General features: G+C 40.3%; 1 protein-coding gene across 2 annotated transcripts in view; it reads right to left on the bottom strand.

Annotated features, from left to right (window-relative positions):
- Nucleotides 1-9,737: 9,737 nt before the first annotated feature.
- Nucleotides 9,738-16,739, bottom strand: part of slc39a14 (solute carrier family 39 member 14) — a 46,069-nt gene continuing 39,067 nt past the window's right edge. For both annotated transcript variants that reach the window (XM_055161764.1, XM_055161763.1), the window contains one exon: nt 9,738-14,549. In XM_055161764.1, the coding sequence (XP_055017739.1) occupies nt 14,397-14,549 (153 nt within the window). In that variant the 3' untranslated portion in view covers nt 9,738-14,396. The remainder of the gene's footprint in view (nt 14,550-16,739) is intronic.

The raw sequence follows: 16,739 nt of genomic DNA, 5'->3' as shown, positions 1-16,739 counted from the left end.
TGAAACAATTTAAATAGCAAATATCTTGATGAAACTTCAGGTGTCTTGATGGTACCATTGGAAATCTCTTTGTGGTTTATTGTTGCTAGCCATAATCCGCGTCTTTTTTTCGATAATTCCCTTGTTTGAGCTCCTGATGAGTAATTTCCAGAGGAACAGTGAAGAAACAATTCATTTTATCCCTTTCAGAGCGTCTAGAACAACCAAATACACAACAAAACCTGCCCATGTTTCTCTGATGCTACTGAAGTCAATGGCATAGCGTGTCCAGTGTCATGGCGGTGTAGGTACCGTTGCTATAGGGGTCACGTGACGGTGCAAAGCCTCTATACTTTACCCTAGGGTTCTTTCCTTGCCAAATAAAATGCGGTATCTGTTTGTCCCACTCTTTAAAGTAACTGTCAGGTACCTCTACTGGAAGTGTTCAAAACAAATATCGCAATTTTGGGAGTATTGTCATTTTAATTGAATTTTCTCTGGAGGTTAAACTTAAAAATGGGATAAAATTCCATCTATACAAATCCTCTTTTATCGCTAGTGACAATGGTTCAGAGTTTGTTCTCATTAAATTTGGTAGATCTTTAGTAATTGTGACCCTCAGGTATTTTATTTCTGGAGCCGCCCAGTTCAGATTATATCTTTCCTGTACATTTGCTGAGACAGTGAAATTTAAGGCCATCACCTGTGTTTTAGAAATATTAAGCTTATAACCTGATAGATTTCCAAATTCCCCCAACATAGTCATCAACCCATTAAAAGAATTCTTCAGTTTCTCGATATAAACTAGTACATCATCTGCGAACTGTTAAAGAATCACTGGTCGGACCCAAATATGCAGAGGGAAAAAAGTATTTTATTAACAAAAATAGTCTGGCGGGGGGATAGATTCTAGGGGAGGCAGGACGGGTTCGGGTTGGCTGCAGATGGGAGGTCTGTGGAGATGGAGGCTGACCGGAGGCTTACAGAAACTGGTGGTAACGGGATGAGGCTGGCTCCAAAACGGAAGAACTGGGGAACGGATAAAAGAAAACAGGTAAGTGTAAAAAATCTTCAAAAATGCTCAAAAACACAAAAAGCCTGAGTTGTTCACCACTTGGTTGATGGAAAGATCTGGCACTGGAGAGCAGGTCAGCAGGTCTTTTATTGCAGGAGATGATTACTTGACGAGGATCAGGAGTGGAGCTCAGCAGGTGAGTGATTGGGGTCCGCCCAGGAAAAAACAAATAGGGTAAGGAGAGAAAGAGCAGGGAAGGGAGGGGTAGGAGGGGCAGGATGAAACCCTCACAGTATCCCCCCCTCAACGGGCGCCTCCTGGCGCACCACCAGGCCGGTCAGCGTGAGTGCGATGAAACTCCTTCAGCATGTCTGCGTCCAGGATCAGGGCACGACCAACCCAGGACCGCTCCTCGGGACCGTACCCTTCCCAGTCGACCAGGTACTGGAGCCCACGTCGACGGACATCCAGAATCCGCCAGAAGCGGGGGCGGAGGGGGCTCGGAAGGAGGGCACAGATTACTAGAGTAGACAGGTTTAAGTTGGGATACGTGAAAGGTAGGATGAACACGTAGTGCTTGTGGGAGTTTGAGGCGAATGGAAACAGGATTTATCACCCTTTCAATTTCAAACAGCCCAATGAAGCGGGGTGACAGTTTCTTGGATTCAGCTTTTAAAGGGATGTGTTTTGAAGATAACCAGACTTTCTGACCTGGGGTTTACTTCGGTGCTGGGCGGTGATGACGGTCACCCAAAGTCTTATTTTGAGATGAAGTCCGCAACAGGGCCTTCCTGGTCTCCTTCCAGGTCTTACGACACTTCTGCATGTGGGCTTGGATGGAGGGTACAGCAACTTCAACCTCGTCTATGGACAAGAGAGGAGGTTGATAGCCAATAGAGCACTGAAAAGGGGAGAGACCAGTGGCAGAGGAGGTTAAAGAGTTATGTGCGTACTCAACCCAAGGTAGGTGTGAACTCCAGGATGCAGGGTTGTGACTGGCCACACAGCGAAGGGCAGATTCCAGGTCTTGATTGGCCCTTTCGGTTTGACCATTAGTCTGTGGATGGAAACCAGAGGAGAGGCTGACGGTGGTACCCAGAGATTGACAAAACGCCTTCCAAACCTGGGAGATGAATTGGGGGCCCCGGTCAGAGAATGTTAGTAGGGATGCCATGCAGGCGGAATACGTGCTGTACCATGAGGTCGGCAGTCTCAAGCTGAGGGCAGTTTAGGGAGGGCCACAAAATGAGCTGCTTTAGAAAATCTGTCTACAATTGTCAAGATGACAGATTGACCGTTAGAGAGGGTAGTCTGGTTACAAAATCCACTGCGGTGTGTGACCAGGGACGATTGGCAAAAAAGGAGTTATGGGACCACTGCAAGACCTCACTGCGTACAGCGGATGGGACATAGAGTCTGTTGGGTGGTCCACCTCCTGGATCGGGGTCTGCTTCCTGCGCCTTTTTCACATTTACTTCTACCTGCCAACAGAGAGCTCCAAGAACACAATGGTCTCAGGATCAGACTGCTCAGAAGGGTCAAACTGGTGAGAGAGAGCATCGGGTTTTATATTCTTGGAACCAGGGCGGTACGTAATGGAGAACTTGAACCTCCCAAAAAACAAAGCCCACCTGGCTTGGCGTGAGTTCAGCCTCTTAGCAGACTGGATGTAGGCCAAATTCTTGTGATCAGTCCATACAACGAAGGGCTGCTCTGCTCCTTCCAGCCAATGTCTCCACTCTTCAAGTGCGAGTTTGATTGCTAAGAGTTCCCTGTTGCCGATATCATAGTTGCATTCAGCAGGAGCTAGCTGCCTGGAAAAGAAAGCACAAGGGTGGAGTCGAAAATCTGAGTCAGAGCGCTGGGAGAGAACAGCTCCGACTCCCACATCTGAGGCATCAACCTCAACAATAAACTGCTTTGAGGGGTCAGGATGAATCAGGACGGGAGCTGTAGCGAATAGCCTCTTAAGCTTATTCAGTCCATTGGAATGGGTGTTTCCACTGTTTCGTGGAAGTTAGACGGGTGAGAGGAAGTGCAACCTTGCTGTAATCTCGAATGAATCTCCTGTAAAAGTTGGCAAAGCCAAGAAACCATTGTAGTTGTTTGCGATTACAGGGAGGGGGCCACTCCGAGACTGCCTTGATCTTCATAGGGTCAGCCTTAACTTGTCCACCTTCAATTACAAAACCCAGAAAAGAGACAGAACTGGCATGGAACTCACATTTCTCACTCTTCACAAATAGTTTATTCTCTAGAAGCCTTTGTAGGACTTGGCGGACATGTTGGCGATGTTCCAAAGGGTCTCTGGAAAAAATCTGAATATCGTCCAGGTAGACGAAAACAAAGCGGTTAAGATAGTCCCGAAGGACATCATTTACCAGAGCTTGAAACTCCGGGAAGAAGGTCTATGGCACAGTCATGGGGCCTGTGTGGTGGTAAAGATAGCGCCTTCTCCTTACTGAAGACCTCACCTAGGTCATGGTATTCTGATGGAACTGAGGTTAAATCCGGAGTAGACACAGGTTGCTTGGAGTTAATCTTTTTTTTGCCACCATGTGTTCAACTTCCACAATTGTCACATCTTTAACCTAGGAACTTTGTCTTATTAACTGTCCAAGAGACTCGATAAATAGAACAAATAAAAGGGGAGAGACTGGGCAGCCCTGTCTACTTCCCCTTTCCAGCTGAAATGAGTCTGAGAGATCCTCACTGATCTTTAGCTGTGCAATTGGTTTCGAATATGTTGATTGAATCACTCTGATAAACGAATCATGGAAAGCAAATTTGCTCATTATTTTATAGAGAAAAAGCCACCTTACAGAATCAAAGGCCATTTCTGTGTTTAGCCCTACTCTTATTGCTGCAGTTTTTTGTTGTGTTACACGGTCTACAATATGGGTGCTCAATACGTCAATCGCGATCTACCAGTCGATCGCCAAGGTCATGTGTGTAGATCGCCGTGTCTTAGTACTCGTCTCGGACTCGATCACGTTTGGACTCGGTCTTGTCTCTCACTCAAGGTCTGACACTCGACAAGTGCGATCATATTTCATTACGGCCGCTGCTGTTGGTAATAAACTTGTAGCGGGGTGCAGGAGCGTGTGGGGCGTCTCAGTGCAGCCTGTGCGCTCATTTGAAATCCACGGAGATTCTACGGCACATCACAAACACACACGCTCCCTATGCACGGCTCGTCTGCAACAGCGTGTGCCCTCGTGTACCAGCGTGCATCACAGGGCAGGTTAAACTCCTAAACATCCTACCTGTCCATCTGCCTCACGTCAGCACACTGCCCCTCGCCTTTTCACGCTCTCGCTCCTTCCTGCGTACAGCGAACACAAGCCCCTTCCACAGTGCATGCTGATTAGAAGAACAAGACGAAATGTGAAGTAAAAACGAGTCTAAATTTATGTTACAGTGTTGGCACAAAGCAGGTCTACAGCATAGAGCAGATCTACAGAACAGACCTACTGCCACATTTGGCTGAAGTTTGTCTAACAAAAGTGCACAAATGCATCTGTGTTTGTCATGATGTGCGTTTGGTTTGGTAAACATGCAGAGGCTGGTAAATATCACTGCAAAACCAGAAAAGAATGAAACTCCAGTTTGGAACTTTAAAAAACAGGTTTAAAAAATCTTACCTACTTCCTTCACTTTTTTTCATAGTTTTGTGTAAAGTGCCAGAGGAAGTTCTCTTAAAGAAGGGGTTCTCAAACTGTGGGTGAGGGTCCAAAAAAGGGGCACAGAGTGTTTCAGTGCAGTTTGCTTGGCTTTGTATTAGGTAGATCTTTATGACTTGGACATATGGAGTGACCTCCTGATATTGTCCAGTGTTTGTCTTTGATGTATAAATCCTGTCTGATATAGACTGATTATCTCTGGCAAAATCTTTTCTAATCTACGTGCAAATATGGAAGTAAATAATTTATAGTCAACATTAAGGACACTTATGGGTCAATATTTTCCACATTCTTGTTTGTCTTTATTTTCTTTTGGGATAACTGAAATAATGGCTTCACACCAAGAAGGGGGTATTTCACCAGTTTGTAAAACCCAATTAAATGTTTGCAATAGCAGTGGCGTCAGGTAAATTTTTAGGCATTTATATCACTCTCCTGTGTACCCATCAGAGCCTCGAGATTTACCTGATTTCAGCTTTACTATGGCTAAATTTAATTCTTTAATTGTGATAGCCTTCACTAACATTTCATTTTGTGAATCTTACATTTTAGGTAGCTCAGGACCATTCAAGAACATATCAATACACTTCTCATTAGCTGTTGATGGTTGGGTATATAAAGCTTCATAAAATTTCCCAAAACATTCTTTAATCTTCTCCCTTGAGTCTTCAACTTCACCAGTAATAGGATTTTTAATCTTATAAATTGTATTCTCCATTTGTTGTTTTCATAGTTTATAGGCAAAGATTTTTGCTGATCTTCCACCCACCTCAGAATGTTTCTGTATCTTTTTTTTTTGCACTTCTAGATTATAAATCTATTTGTTTTTGCACCATCTTTATTTCAGATCTCATTTTCACGGTAGTATTTTGGCTGTCCCTATTTTGTATCTGTTTTAATTTTGCCTGCAGATTTTCCAGAATTTGACTCCTACTTTTTTTCATAAATACTGTTAGGGAGATAAGTTTCTCTCTCAAGACCAAACAATTGTGGGCTTCATTTTCCCATTGTTATTAATTCCCAAATATTTGTTAATATCCTTGTTAATTTCCTCTAGTGTTGTTGAGTCATTAAGAATATATGAATTGAGATTCCACAAGGTTCTCTTTGTGTCTTTTTTCAAATCTGCTACCAGGATTATTGGGCTATGGTCTGATAAGTCAATTGTTAATATTTGAGAATCCATTATCTTAATTCTCTCAGAAGCAAAGACAAAGAAATAATCTCCTCAAATAAACTGAGTGTGGGCTAGAAAAATGGGTATAATCTCTGGCTGTTGGGTGCATGTCTCTCCATACATCTATAACACCCAACTCCTCCATTAAAGACCTAACCTTTTTAGATAGCAGTTTACTCTGGCTGATGACTCTAGATGTGGGTCTAGCCTGATATTGAAATCCCCACCACATAACGAATCCTTGGGACATAGCCATCGAATCAAAAATGCTTTTACAGAAGAACCAATCACTCCCTGGTGGAGCATAAACATTTATCAAAGTCACCTCAGTGGCCTCTAATCTACCAGTAATCTCAATAAATCTACCTACGTCATCTACCATTTCAGACCTAGGTTTATAAACCAGCCCACTGGATATTAATGTGGCAGCTCCTCTTTTATATGTGTGGCAAGGTAGCTGATCATGTAGTCTCTGCCATGTGACACAGGTGTCACATGGCAGAGACTACAAAGGTCAGAGGGGAACCAGGTGACTTCCTCTTCCTGAGCAGGCCTAACACACGGCTATTTCTGGTGAGCCAAACAAATGTAATGTTTGTACATTTTAATCTTGTTAGAAAACAAATTTGTAATTTTTGTAAACATTATTTTAAGGGTTTTAACAGTCCAGATGAGAGAGGTATGCTTTTAACTTTTATCTTATTGTTTAATTTTAATTGATGTATTTAATTAACTGCACTGTGTTACAGGCTCAGTGCTGGCTGCCGTTTTAGAGTTTTAGTTTTTGATTGTTAATTCATTACAGCTCTGCAGTGGGTGTGGGCTGGAGGTAGCTGGGTGTGGAGGGGGCTCACATAGAGGGTGACCTTATTTATAGTTATTGGTGATGGTGGCACTTGTATATGGGTGTTTTCAGTTGTGGTAACGGTTTTCTTTGTATTAATCTTGTTTGTTTTCTCACTTTATAGCATGTCTCCTTCACCCCAGCTTTAGGGTGAAGCCGCACCCCTGCAGTAGTATCCTCACCTGTTAAAAGCACCTTTTAATATTTTTTGTAAATAAAAGCTGCCGTATGGCTGTTAGACCCATACACTGACTGGCTTGCTTTGTTATTAAAGCTACCTGTAAACTTCAGGTGTTACATATGCAAGTCTATATGATGAGGCAAACACAAATTTAAAACCTTGCTCTATCTTAGATACATATGTGTTTCATGGAGGAAAGGTTTTTGGGCCATTTCTTTCTCTTTAATACCCCATTGACATTAAAAGAAATGCATTTCAGTACACTGCTATGCATATTTCCCCAGTCCAGAAAAGTAATCAATTAAAACCACTATAAAGCTCCCCTTTTTAATGTAACAGTGAACACAAAACTACAACTAAACACTGTAGTTAGAAGAATTAAACTAACATTCATGCCCACTTCCAAAAATGAGGTCCAGACCCTAATGGAGGGATATCCTCTTTGGCCTGCTTGGCATCAAGGGCCTTTCACTATTGTCCGTGACATTAATTAGTTCACATTTGGCATCCAAGTCCTTAAGCTCTTGTCAAAATATATCCACTCCGTACATGTCCATTTTGCTTCATCAGATGCTACTCGTGGATGCATCCCACCTAAACGCCTGTAGGTTTTCTTTAAATCCCTGTTTGTGTCGTCCTGGTGCTGACGTCTAAGTATACCGCTGAAGTTTCACCAGAGGGGAGACCAGGTGCTCTCGTTACCAGCAACTTCTTATCCGCCAGATCTGACGCAGCTCCACTGAATCATATATCTTTGTTTCATCATTCAGGAAGACCTTAAATCCTTTTGGGGACAGTGTTTAGAATTTTGTGCTGCTTGCCTTTAGGATCCTTCTTATTTCTCCATATTCCTTTCTTGCCCAAACATCAGGCATGTAATTGTGATCCAAGTTGACTTTTCCATCCTTCCATGTGAAACCCTTCCTTTGCCAGCTCTGAGCACCTCGTCTTTGATCCGATAATTCTGGAATCTGATGACTATAGATCTGGGCTGCCCACCAGGGCCTCGGTGTCAATACTCGATGCACTCTCTCAATTGTCAGATCCTTAGTAATTGGGAGATCCAGATTTTCACACAACAACTGCTCCACAAACTGCTGACTGATGAAGCCGTAGTCCCCTCAGCTCCCTCCGGAACACTGTATATTCTGTATATCCCTATGGGAGCCAACCTTCAAGTCAGATAGTTTTAATTGTAGCACTGGTTGTTTCATTAATTCAGTGATGATCCTCCGCCCCCTGCACACAATCATCAATAGTAGCAAACATTCTTTCCACTTCATCCAATCTCAGGTTAGTCTGTGTAATTTCTTGCTTTAGGTCCCCAAATTGCTTTTTATTCTCCCCTCACATCTCCCTGATCTCCTTCAGGATCAGTGACAGCTTGTCCTCGCTTCCAGCCTCAAAGCTGCCATCATCTTAACAGGACCCTGTTAGCCTCTTCATCTTCAGTGTTCTTCTCGAGTATCGGAACAGACTTCATTTGACTTTTCTTGGATGTCAATCCATTCCCCTTTCAAAAATATTACTAGTTTAATAAAGACTGCTACTTAAATTGACTTGTTTTTTAAATAAATTTGTCAGTGCAGATTTTTCACGCTGCCATCTCCAGTGGCGACCCGGAAGCACCTCTCCATGACCACATTCTACAGAGGAACCATTGAGAGCATCCTTTCCAGTTTCATCACTGGTGGGGTGGAAGCAGGCACTGACCACGACAGGAGAGCCCTGCAGCACATAGTGAACACAGCCAGGAAGATCACTAGTGCACCACTCCCCTCCCTTCAAGACATATGCACCAGCCGCCTGTCCCGCAAATCGATCACAATTGTGAGTGATACAAGTCACTCCACACACAATTTGTTCAGCCTCCTGCTTATGGGAGCAGGAGACTTCCCTTTGGTAATGTTCCCACACCACCAGACTCACTAACAGCTTCATCCACCAGGCTGTTAGGATGCTGAACTCTCTCCCCTCTCTGCCCACCAGGCTGTCAGGAAACAGGAATCTGCATGTCCACCAGAAAGGAATTCCCCAAAATAACCCATTTATTATTTATACGCATGGAAGTGAGAAACACAATTTTGATTCTTTACTTATGTTTTTCGTATTGAACATGAACTTTTTTTTAACTTTGAATATAACGTCATTTCTTTTACCGGATATGAAGATTGCAAACGGAAACACTGTTTTGTCTTTGCCCCTCTCTTCGCCAGAATTGCCTTTGTTTTTATATGTGAAGGAATGTCTGCTGGTAATTATGTGGTAAGACTTAGTTTTGTGCCATATGGGGCATATGGGGCTAGTTTTGCGCCATATGGGAAACTACATTTTTGTGACATTTAGCTTCAGTGTTCAAAAACAGGTGTGAAATTTAGTTACTTTTTTGCACATTCACAAAATGTAAATAGTTAAATATTAAATTACAATTATTAAATAAATATTACACCTAAGTGTTAAATGTAAATGTTAAATATAATTGTTAAATGTACATCTAAATTTAAATATTAAATCAAAATATAAATATTAAAGTATAAAAGTTAAATATAAATATTAAATTTAAATGTTATAGTGTTATAGTGTCAAAATGACGAGAAAAAAAAAAAATCAGGGAAATGGGCTCTTGGTCGTGGATTATTGTCATAATATAACAATCTAAAAGAACAAAAAACATTTGGAGTACCTTTAACTGAAGAGTCTAGTCTTGAGTTTTTAGCATGGGCACCATTTTGCTTTATGAACACTAATCTTATGACCTGCACTTAACTATAAGCAGATGTGGGGTGGTTCACTTTGAACAGAAAAATTTTCTCCAGCCCTAGTTTGGGTATCTTTCTTCATATAGAGAAGTAACATAATGACACTTTATAACACTTTTTTAATCACCAAAAGAAAAACAACTAAACAAACAACATATTTTATAAAGTCAATTAGTTATTTAATTCATTTTTCATTTATTCTAAAATTTCATAATTAGATAACACATAATACAAAATAGGTTTAGGGCGCACACAAACAGGGCCTGTAGAATAGAAATCTTATATGCACTTGTATGAAATGGCCATCAGATCAGTATAGTCCTCTTTAACTGGATACACTTATTTACAAAGCTGTGGCCCCTGAAACCTCCACCTCAATGCCTGTCTGTCATCCACACTGTGAAGGCAAGCACATATGAAAGAGCTTTGATACACAAGATTTTGACATTTTGACAAGTGTCAGAATGAATCATTTTGTAGGGTAATGAGTAGCAAAAACAATAATCGATCCATTCAATATAAAAACAACCAAACATCTAATCCATAAATATTTAAATTTTTTCACTTAAAAGCTCCTTTGGTCCCATTTAGTTTGATTAAAATGTCTACAGCGATACAGAAATAATTTTGCACAATAGTGATAAAACACCCAGAATGATCTACTTTTTCGCCAGGGAGAACTGGCTTAGGGATGGGTGCAATGCCAAAACCTAGCTTAGATCAGTTTTATTACGATTTAAAGTGCATATGACAGGTTAGACTCCTAATTTCACCAAATTAATTAATAAAATTTTAGTTAATTAATTTCCTTTGGGATAATAAAGTATTTATAATGTAATCCAAGTTAACATCGTTATCTATTTCAGTACAAATCTTCCCTAGTTCTGTTTTAAGTTTAAACATTTTGGTGCAAGTTTTGTCATTTTACTTCCTAGTTGGACATGAGCATCAGATGTGACCATAGACTGTATTAAGAGGTGGACTAAGGGAGTGTGACATCACCCATTTGGCACACCACTAACTTGGCTCCAGTCAAATGAAGGCCAGCAGTTATGGGGTGAATCTGAAGCCAAGTTCTGCATTAAGAATAGGAATTTATTGACAGACAAAATAGCAAAATAAAAACACCAGGATCATGTAGAGCGGGTCAATATGAACATTTCAAGATCAAAATGATAAGGCTCACAGCAGCAGATACAGGGATGACAATTATTCAATGTAAAGTGAAAAGGAGCTGGGTCTGGAGACACTAGCAGGTTAGCTGTGTCCCTTTCTATCTACAGTCTATGGATGTGACCTTTGCAGGGGAATTCTGCTACCCGTCTGTTACCTAGCAACCATAATGTAATGTAAACAAGGGACAAAACCAGTCTAAATTGCACAATAGTTATGAGTAGACTATTTAAAATAAATGATGACACCTTAAACAGAAAAATGTGCGTAAATTGTGCGCAAATTTGTGGTGGAGAGCCCGTCACTTGCGGTTTCATTGGAGATATTATTGCTTCAGCTGGTTCTACTCTAAAGAATACCATTACATCTAATCTTATATTTATTCAGTGAAAATGCATTCTTACTGTGAGAGGGGTTACCTCTCCATAGTTTTGACATAGCATTGGTCACATATATATATATATATATATATATATATATATAATATATAAATGGACATAGCAGTGTCACCCTGTTCCAAATAGGAAGTTCACATGCAGCTCTTCCAGCTCCTACTAACCCTTGCTCCAATTGACTTACAGAAAGAGGGGTGACCATATTCTAAAGTAACTGCTGCTCTGAGCCTGGTCTTTTTGGTCTTACAATATTCATATTAACCCGCTCTACATGATCGCTATTTTGTCCATCTAAAAATCCTATTCATAACATAGAGCCTGGCTCCAGATTCACTCCTGTAACCGTTAGCATCGCACGCTTCATTTGAGTGGCGCTGAATGCTATGGGTGACGTCACACTCGCTTAGTCCACTTCTTTATACAGTCTATTTAATCTATATTAAGCAAAACACAGATCTGAGCATCTAAGCATCAAAAACAGACCTGGAGTTACTTTTGTGACATTCACAAATATTTGAGTAATGCTTTATTAGTTTGTCTACACCTCCAAAACTCAAAATGCTCTCTTCCACCTTGTCCTGAAGCTGTAGTTTTCATGTTAAGAGCTACATTTTTTTTTAGTTTAGTAGACTGCCAATTTCAGGGCTGAGTGTTTTCAGATGGTTCTAGTGAAGGTGTATGGAGTTTAAAAACAGAGTGGAACACTTTCTGTATTACAACATGACATCTCAAAGTGGAAGGTGGAGTGTTTTCAGTTTCAGAGAAGAACTAAGCCCAAATATGCAATGTTTGTGTGTTAAGCATGTGTGCATGAAACAAAACACAACTCCAGGAATGTTTTTTGATGGGAAAACAACATAGATCAGTAAATAAAATGGGCCCCATAATGTCGTACTATGTAACATTCCTGGCAAAGCAATAACCAGAACCTCCACAAGAAAAGTTAGAGGGGGGAAAGGGTGTGTATGTGACAATATCATCAAAACCAGATTGTCACAGAATTCACAACTGTTATCACCATGGCTCAAGACCTGTCACAACACATTTTGAAGTGTGATATATTGCTGAGGTAAATATGGATGCTAAACAATAACCCTAAAATATGATAATCAAAAATATTGTATATGTACCATAGACCGTATAAAGAAGTGGACTAAGGCAGTGTGACATCACACATAGTGTTCAGCTACAGTCAAATGAATCTCACAAGGCTATCAGCTATAAGGCAAATTTGGAGCCAAGTTCATATTATGAATTTATTTACAGACAAAATAGCAAGATAAAAACATTAGGATCAAGTACACTGGGGCAATATGAAGATTTTTTGGAGCAAAACCAATAGCCTGACAGCAGCAGTTACAGAGGGACGACATTTTTTTTCAATACAAAGTGAATTGACTGAGCAGGAATATTATATTAATATAATATAATATAATATAATATAATATAATATATATAATATTTTGGAAGGTTAGTTGTGTTCATTTATACAGTCTATGATATGTACAGTAAATAAGATGAAATAAATTAACGGCAGATATGAAACGCTTCTCTAGCTTGTGGCCATACCGGCTTGTCAAAGCCTGATCTCGTCAGATCTCAAAAGCTATGCAAGGCCATGCCTAATTCTTGGATGGGAGACTGCTGGGAATTGTAGGTGCCACAGTGGGATGCTAGTGGCAAAAAATGTTGTGTCCTTAGGCAAGACACTTAACCCACATTGCCGAGTAAGAAAATGGTGTGTGTACGAATGATGGCGGTGTTCAGAGGGGCTGATGACTGTAAATGTGTTATAGAAGTTATTCCTCCAACCTTTTTCGCTCAAATATCATCCTAGTACAGAATAATAACATAAATTTCCCCAAATTTCCCCCCTAGTATCCACATGAAAAAGTACCCACAATAAATACTGACCCCCAAAAATTATTGTTCCAGCTATTATTAATTGTATGTTAAGTCAGTATAGTCATTATCGTGACAAGCCTATCGCCCAAACCCTATGTCAATGTAAATAGCATCTCCTGATGCACTATCTTTAAAGTCAACATTAAAGAAAACATGACACAATTTTCTTCATGGCTTTTGGAAGGATTGCACTATGATATAAAATGAGATCCCTGAATTGAAGCAATTGAGCATTTGAATACATGCATACTGGTCCAGTGAAGACTCGCAACATTTGGATAAATTAGTAATTAGGGATAGGACAAGATCATAGACTATATAAAAAAGCAGACTAAGGGTGTGTGATATCAACCAAAGCATTCAGCTCCAGTCAAATGAAACTCACAAGGCTAAGAGTTAAAGGAGTCAATTTGGAGCCAGTTCCGTACTAGGAATAAAAATTTATTTACGAAAAAAAAAACCATAGGATCATGTAGAGTGAGTTTATACGATCATTTTACGACCAAAATGACAAGGGTCACTGCAGCAGTTACAGAGAGAGGGATGATTTTTATTTTTTTTTTATCAATTTAAAGTCAATTGGAGACAAAGAAGCTAGAAGCGTACCCATGCTTACTTCCTATATAGAATCCAGTATATGAACAAGACCTCATGCCACAAGATGTGGGAAGATAAAACTGTGTGGTCAAGGGGGAAAAAAATCTCAAGATACATTTTCTCATGTGTTTACATTTGGATTGGCCAAAAAAGGGGTCAAATGGTAGCCAATTAAATTTCTTGAGAAGCTGTGTAGATCTAAAAAGCAGTGCTACAATCACAGAAAAAAATATTAAAATATATATAAGTTAGTAAAAGTACCACTAATGAGGCCAAAATTGTAAACTAAACCGCTCAGTTGATTTATTATAAACCTTGCCAAAACCTCATCTTGTCTCATTCTTATTGCCCCAACCATGTGTCTTGTCTTGTAGTTGTGGAAATCTTGTCCCACCTCTAATTAGTATAATTTTTTACACAATGTGATAAAAACAGCAAATATCAAGTACGTGTTGTAATTCCAGTTTCTTTTAACTACAGATATTTCCATACAAGTTTTGCATAAAAAAACAAACTAAAAAGATACAAACAGCAAGTATCATGAACACCGTCGATGCTTGGATGCCCTTGCTCCTTCTGTGGCTTTGCAGCACTGACTGATGACATCTGTGTTAACATCCCTCTCTGAGCCGGTGTGCATGCCCGCTGCACACAGCTCTTCTGGGGCACAGGGGGCAGGTCTGTGCTGCTAGCCCAACTGGATGTGTCCGGAGTACATGGTGAGGAGCAGCATGATGGAGAAGCCAGTGAGGAGACCAGCATTCTGAATGGCAAAAGTCAGAAGGAAGCTACTGCTGCCTGCTCGCTCCTCCTCCAGACTCACTTCGTTCATTTCTGGAAACTTCAAACAAGAAAAAAAAAAAATTCATATTCATTTAAATTATTGATAATATTATAAGTAATACAATGTTTGAATGAAAGACCAAGAAAGGTGGCTCCCACCCAGTGATTCCCAATCTTTTATGTTCTGAGTACGGATGCACCAATACTGGTATTGGATAGAAGTGCCAATAATACAAAAAAAATTTCTGGCTTAGATAGATATTGGCCTCCAAAATGTGTTCTGTAGTTACTTGAGAGATAAATAACAGCTACATAACACATTTAGACCAGTTTTGTCTGATAAATAAATGTCTCTAGACTGGTACTGGTTGATAGAATTGGAAGAGAGATAACTGAAAACAGTGGATTCCTAGTCCAGATTACCCCCTAATGCAGTGTTCAAATACAAAGTCAAATTGCACATCACACACCCTGCTAATAATAAAAAATTACTTAGGCTACGTTTTAGACAGGTGTGGTATGAGAGAGCCATAGACTTCATCTGTGCAAATTAATTTTCTTCGTTCATAAATTTTAAAAGAGAATATAATACAATATAAGAAAACCTCTGTAAATCAAAAGTGGATTTAAAAGCAAAACTCTATTATTTGCCCATGTCTTCCTCCTGGAAAACTGAGTTTTGTCCGGTTCAGCTCCGTACTTCCCAGAGCCACACAGGCAGAGAAGTGGGTACTGCACTGAAGACAAGTGAAGAAGTCTGGGAATGAGACTGTGTTGGATCGTGGATGCTCCCTAGTTTGTGGTCTTATCCCTTAAAGGTCTGTATTATTAACTGTCCGCCTGGGACTTTTAGTTCTCTTTATTCAGTAAATCTGTTAAATAATGTCCTATGTTAATGAAATTTTACATTGTATTGTATTGGTTGTTATAAAATTGCTTAAACCAGTATATAATAATGAGAAAAAAAGCAAACAAGAATAGAATTTCTGTTACATTTTATTTTATATAGACACAGACTGTATATATAAATGGACATAGCTAACGTGGTAGTCACCACGTTCCAAATAGGAAGTCCACATATGGCTCTTCTGGCTCCTACTGGCCTTGCCTCCTTTTGAGGAGAAAATTCAGTTTGTCGACTGGACAAAAGTTAGTTTGGTTGAAGACGTTTCGCAGCTCATCCAAGCTGCTTCTTCAGTTCTGGTCAGACGCTGGTGGGCACTTCCTTATATCTGCAGGGAGGAGCTAACTACACTGAAACTAACACACACTTGTTTACAGTGTCTGTTAGGGATGGGCATGATTAATCGATTAATCGATAATTGATCATTAAGAAATTCATCGATTACGTTAATTTTAATCGACAAACCGAATGTAGGTTGATGTGCGTAGCGTGACCAAACAGGGGTCCGTACATGTAGCTCTCTGCACTCAGAAGGAGCGAGCAAACACAAACAGTCGGTCAGTCTGCAACACAAATGTGTATTTAACGATGAGTTGTACAAGAAATTCCACGCTTTCCGTTGCGTTCGGGACAAGTGGGGGTCCATGTGCACAGTGTACAAAGCAGCACATATGTTTCGGTGTCCAGTGGGAAAAAGTTTTACCAGGTGAGAGTCGCGCGATGACGAGGACCCACCTCTCACCCCCCGTACGGTGTCCTGGTTTTGACAAACGTAAATATGGTCACACTAACCTGTATTCCACTGAATCATGTCTTTTAATCCAACAGAAGTTGACCGCATCAGCGCACAAGAGCTGTAGTTTTATCTTCGCTGAGTTTATGCAAATTAGCGATGCGGTTTTAAGTTTCGTTTCTGTGAGAGTTGCGCAAATCTGCATTAAACACATTGTAATCTCAAACGGATTGATGTGGCTCTAGAGTCGTTACGGTTGATATGTCGTAAAGTTGAATTTATTTATGCAGATTAGTTGTGCAGATAGTAATAATAATGATGATCATTTTAATATAAACACGTTAATGATTAATCGATAATCGATCGTTAATTCTTCCGACGATCGATTAAGAACATTTCATCAAATGCCCATCCCTAGTGTCTGTTAGTTCCATCTATTGACCTGTACAGGGTGTGGGGTCTAATTAGCAGAACAATTCATGGCCACAATGGAGCTTCCACATCTCTGGACCTGACCTGACTACTCCTGTTCTTCTCTTGTTTTTTTTTATGTAGGTTTGAGGATGGAGTGGTAAATAGGAGATAGATGGGTCTGAAGCCTCCATTTCCAA

The sequence above is a fragment of the Boleophthalmus pectinirostris genome, unplaced genomic scaffold (genome assembly GCF_026225935.1).
Source record: "Boleophthalmus pectinirostris isolate CB_2022bp ecotype Guang Dong unplaced genomic scaffold, ASM2622593v1 HiC_scaffold_4, whole genome shotgun sequence".
NCBI lineage: Eukaryota > Metazoa > Chordata > Actinopteri > Gobiiformes > Gobiidae > Boleophthalmus > Boleophthalmus pectinirostris.
The sequence above is the reverse complement of the archived record's forward strand: the minus strand, read 5'-3'. Positions and strand labels throughout refer to the sequence as shown.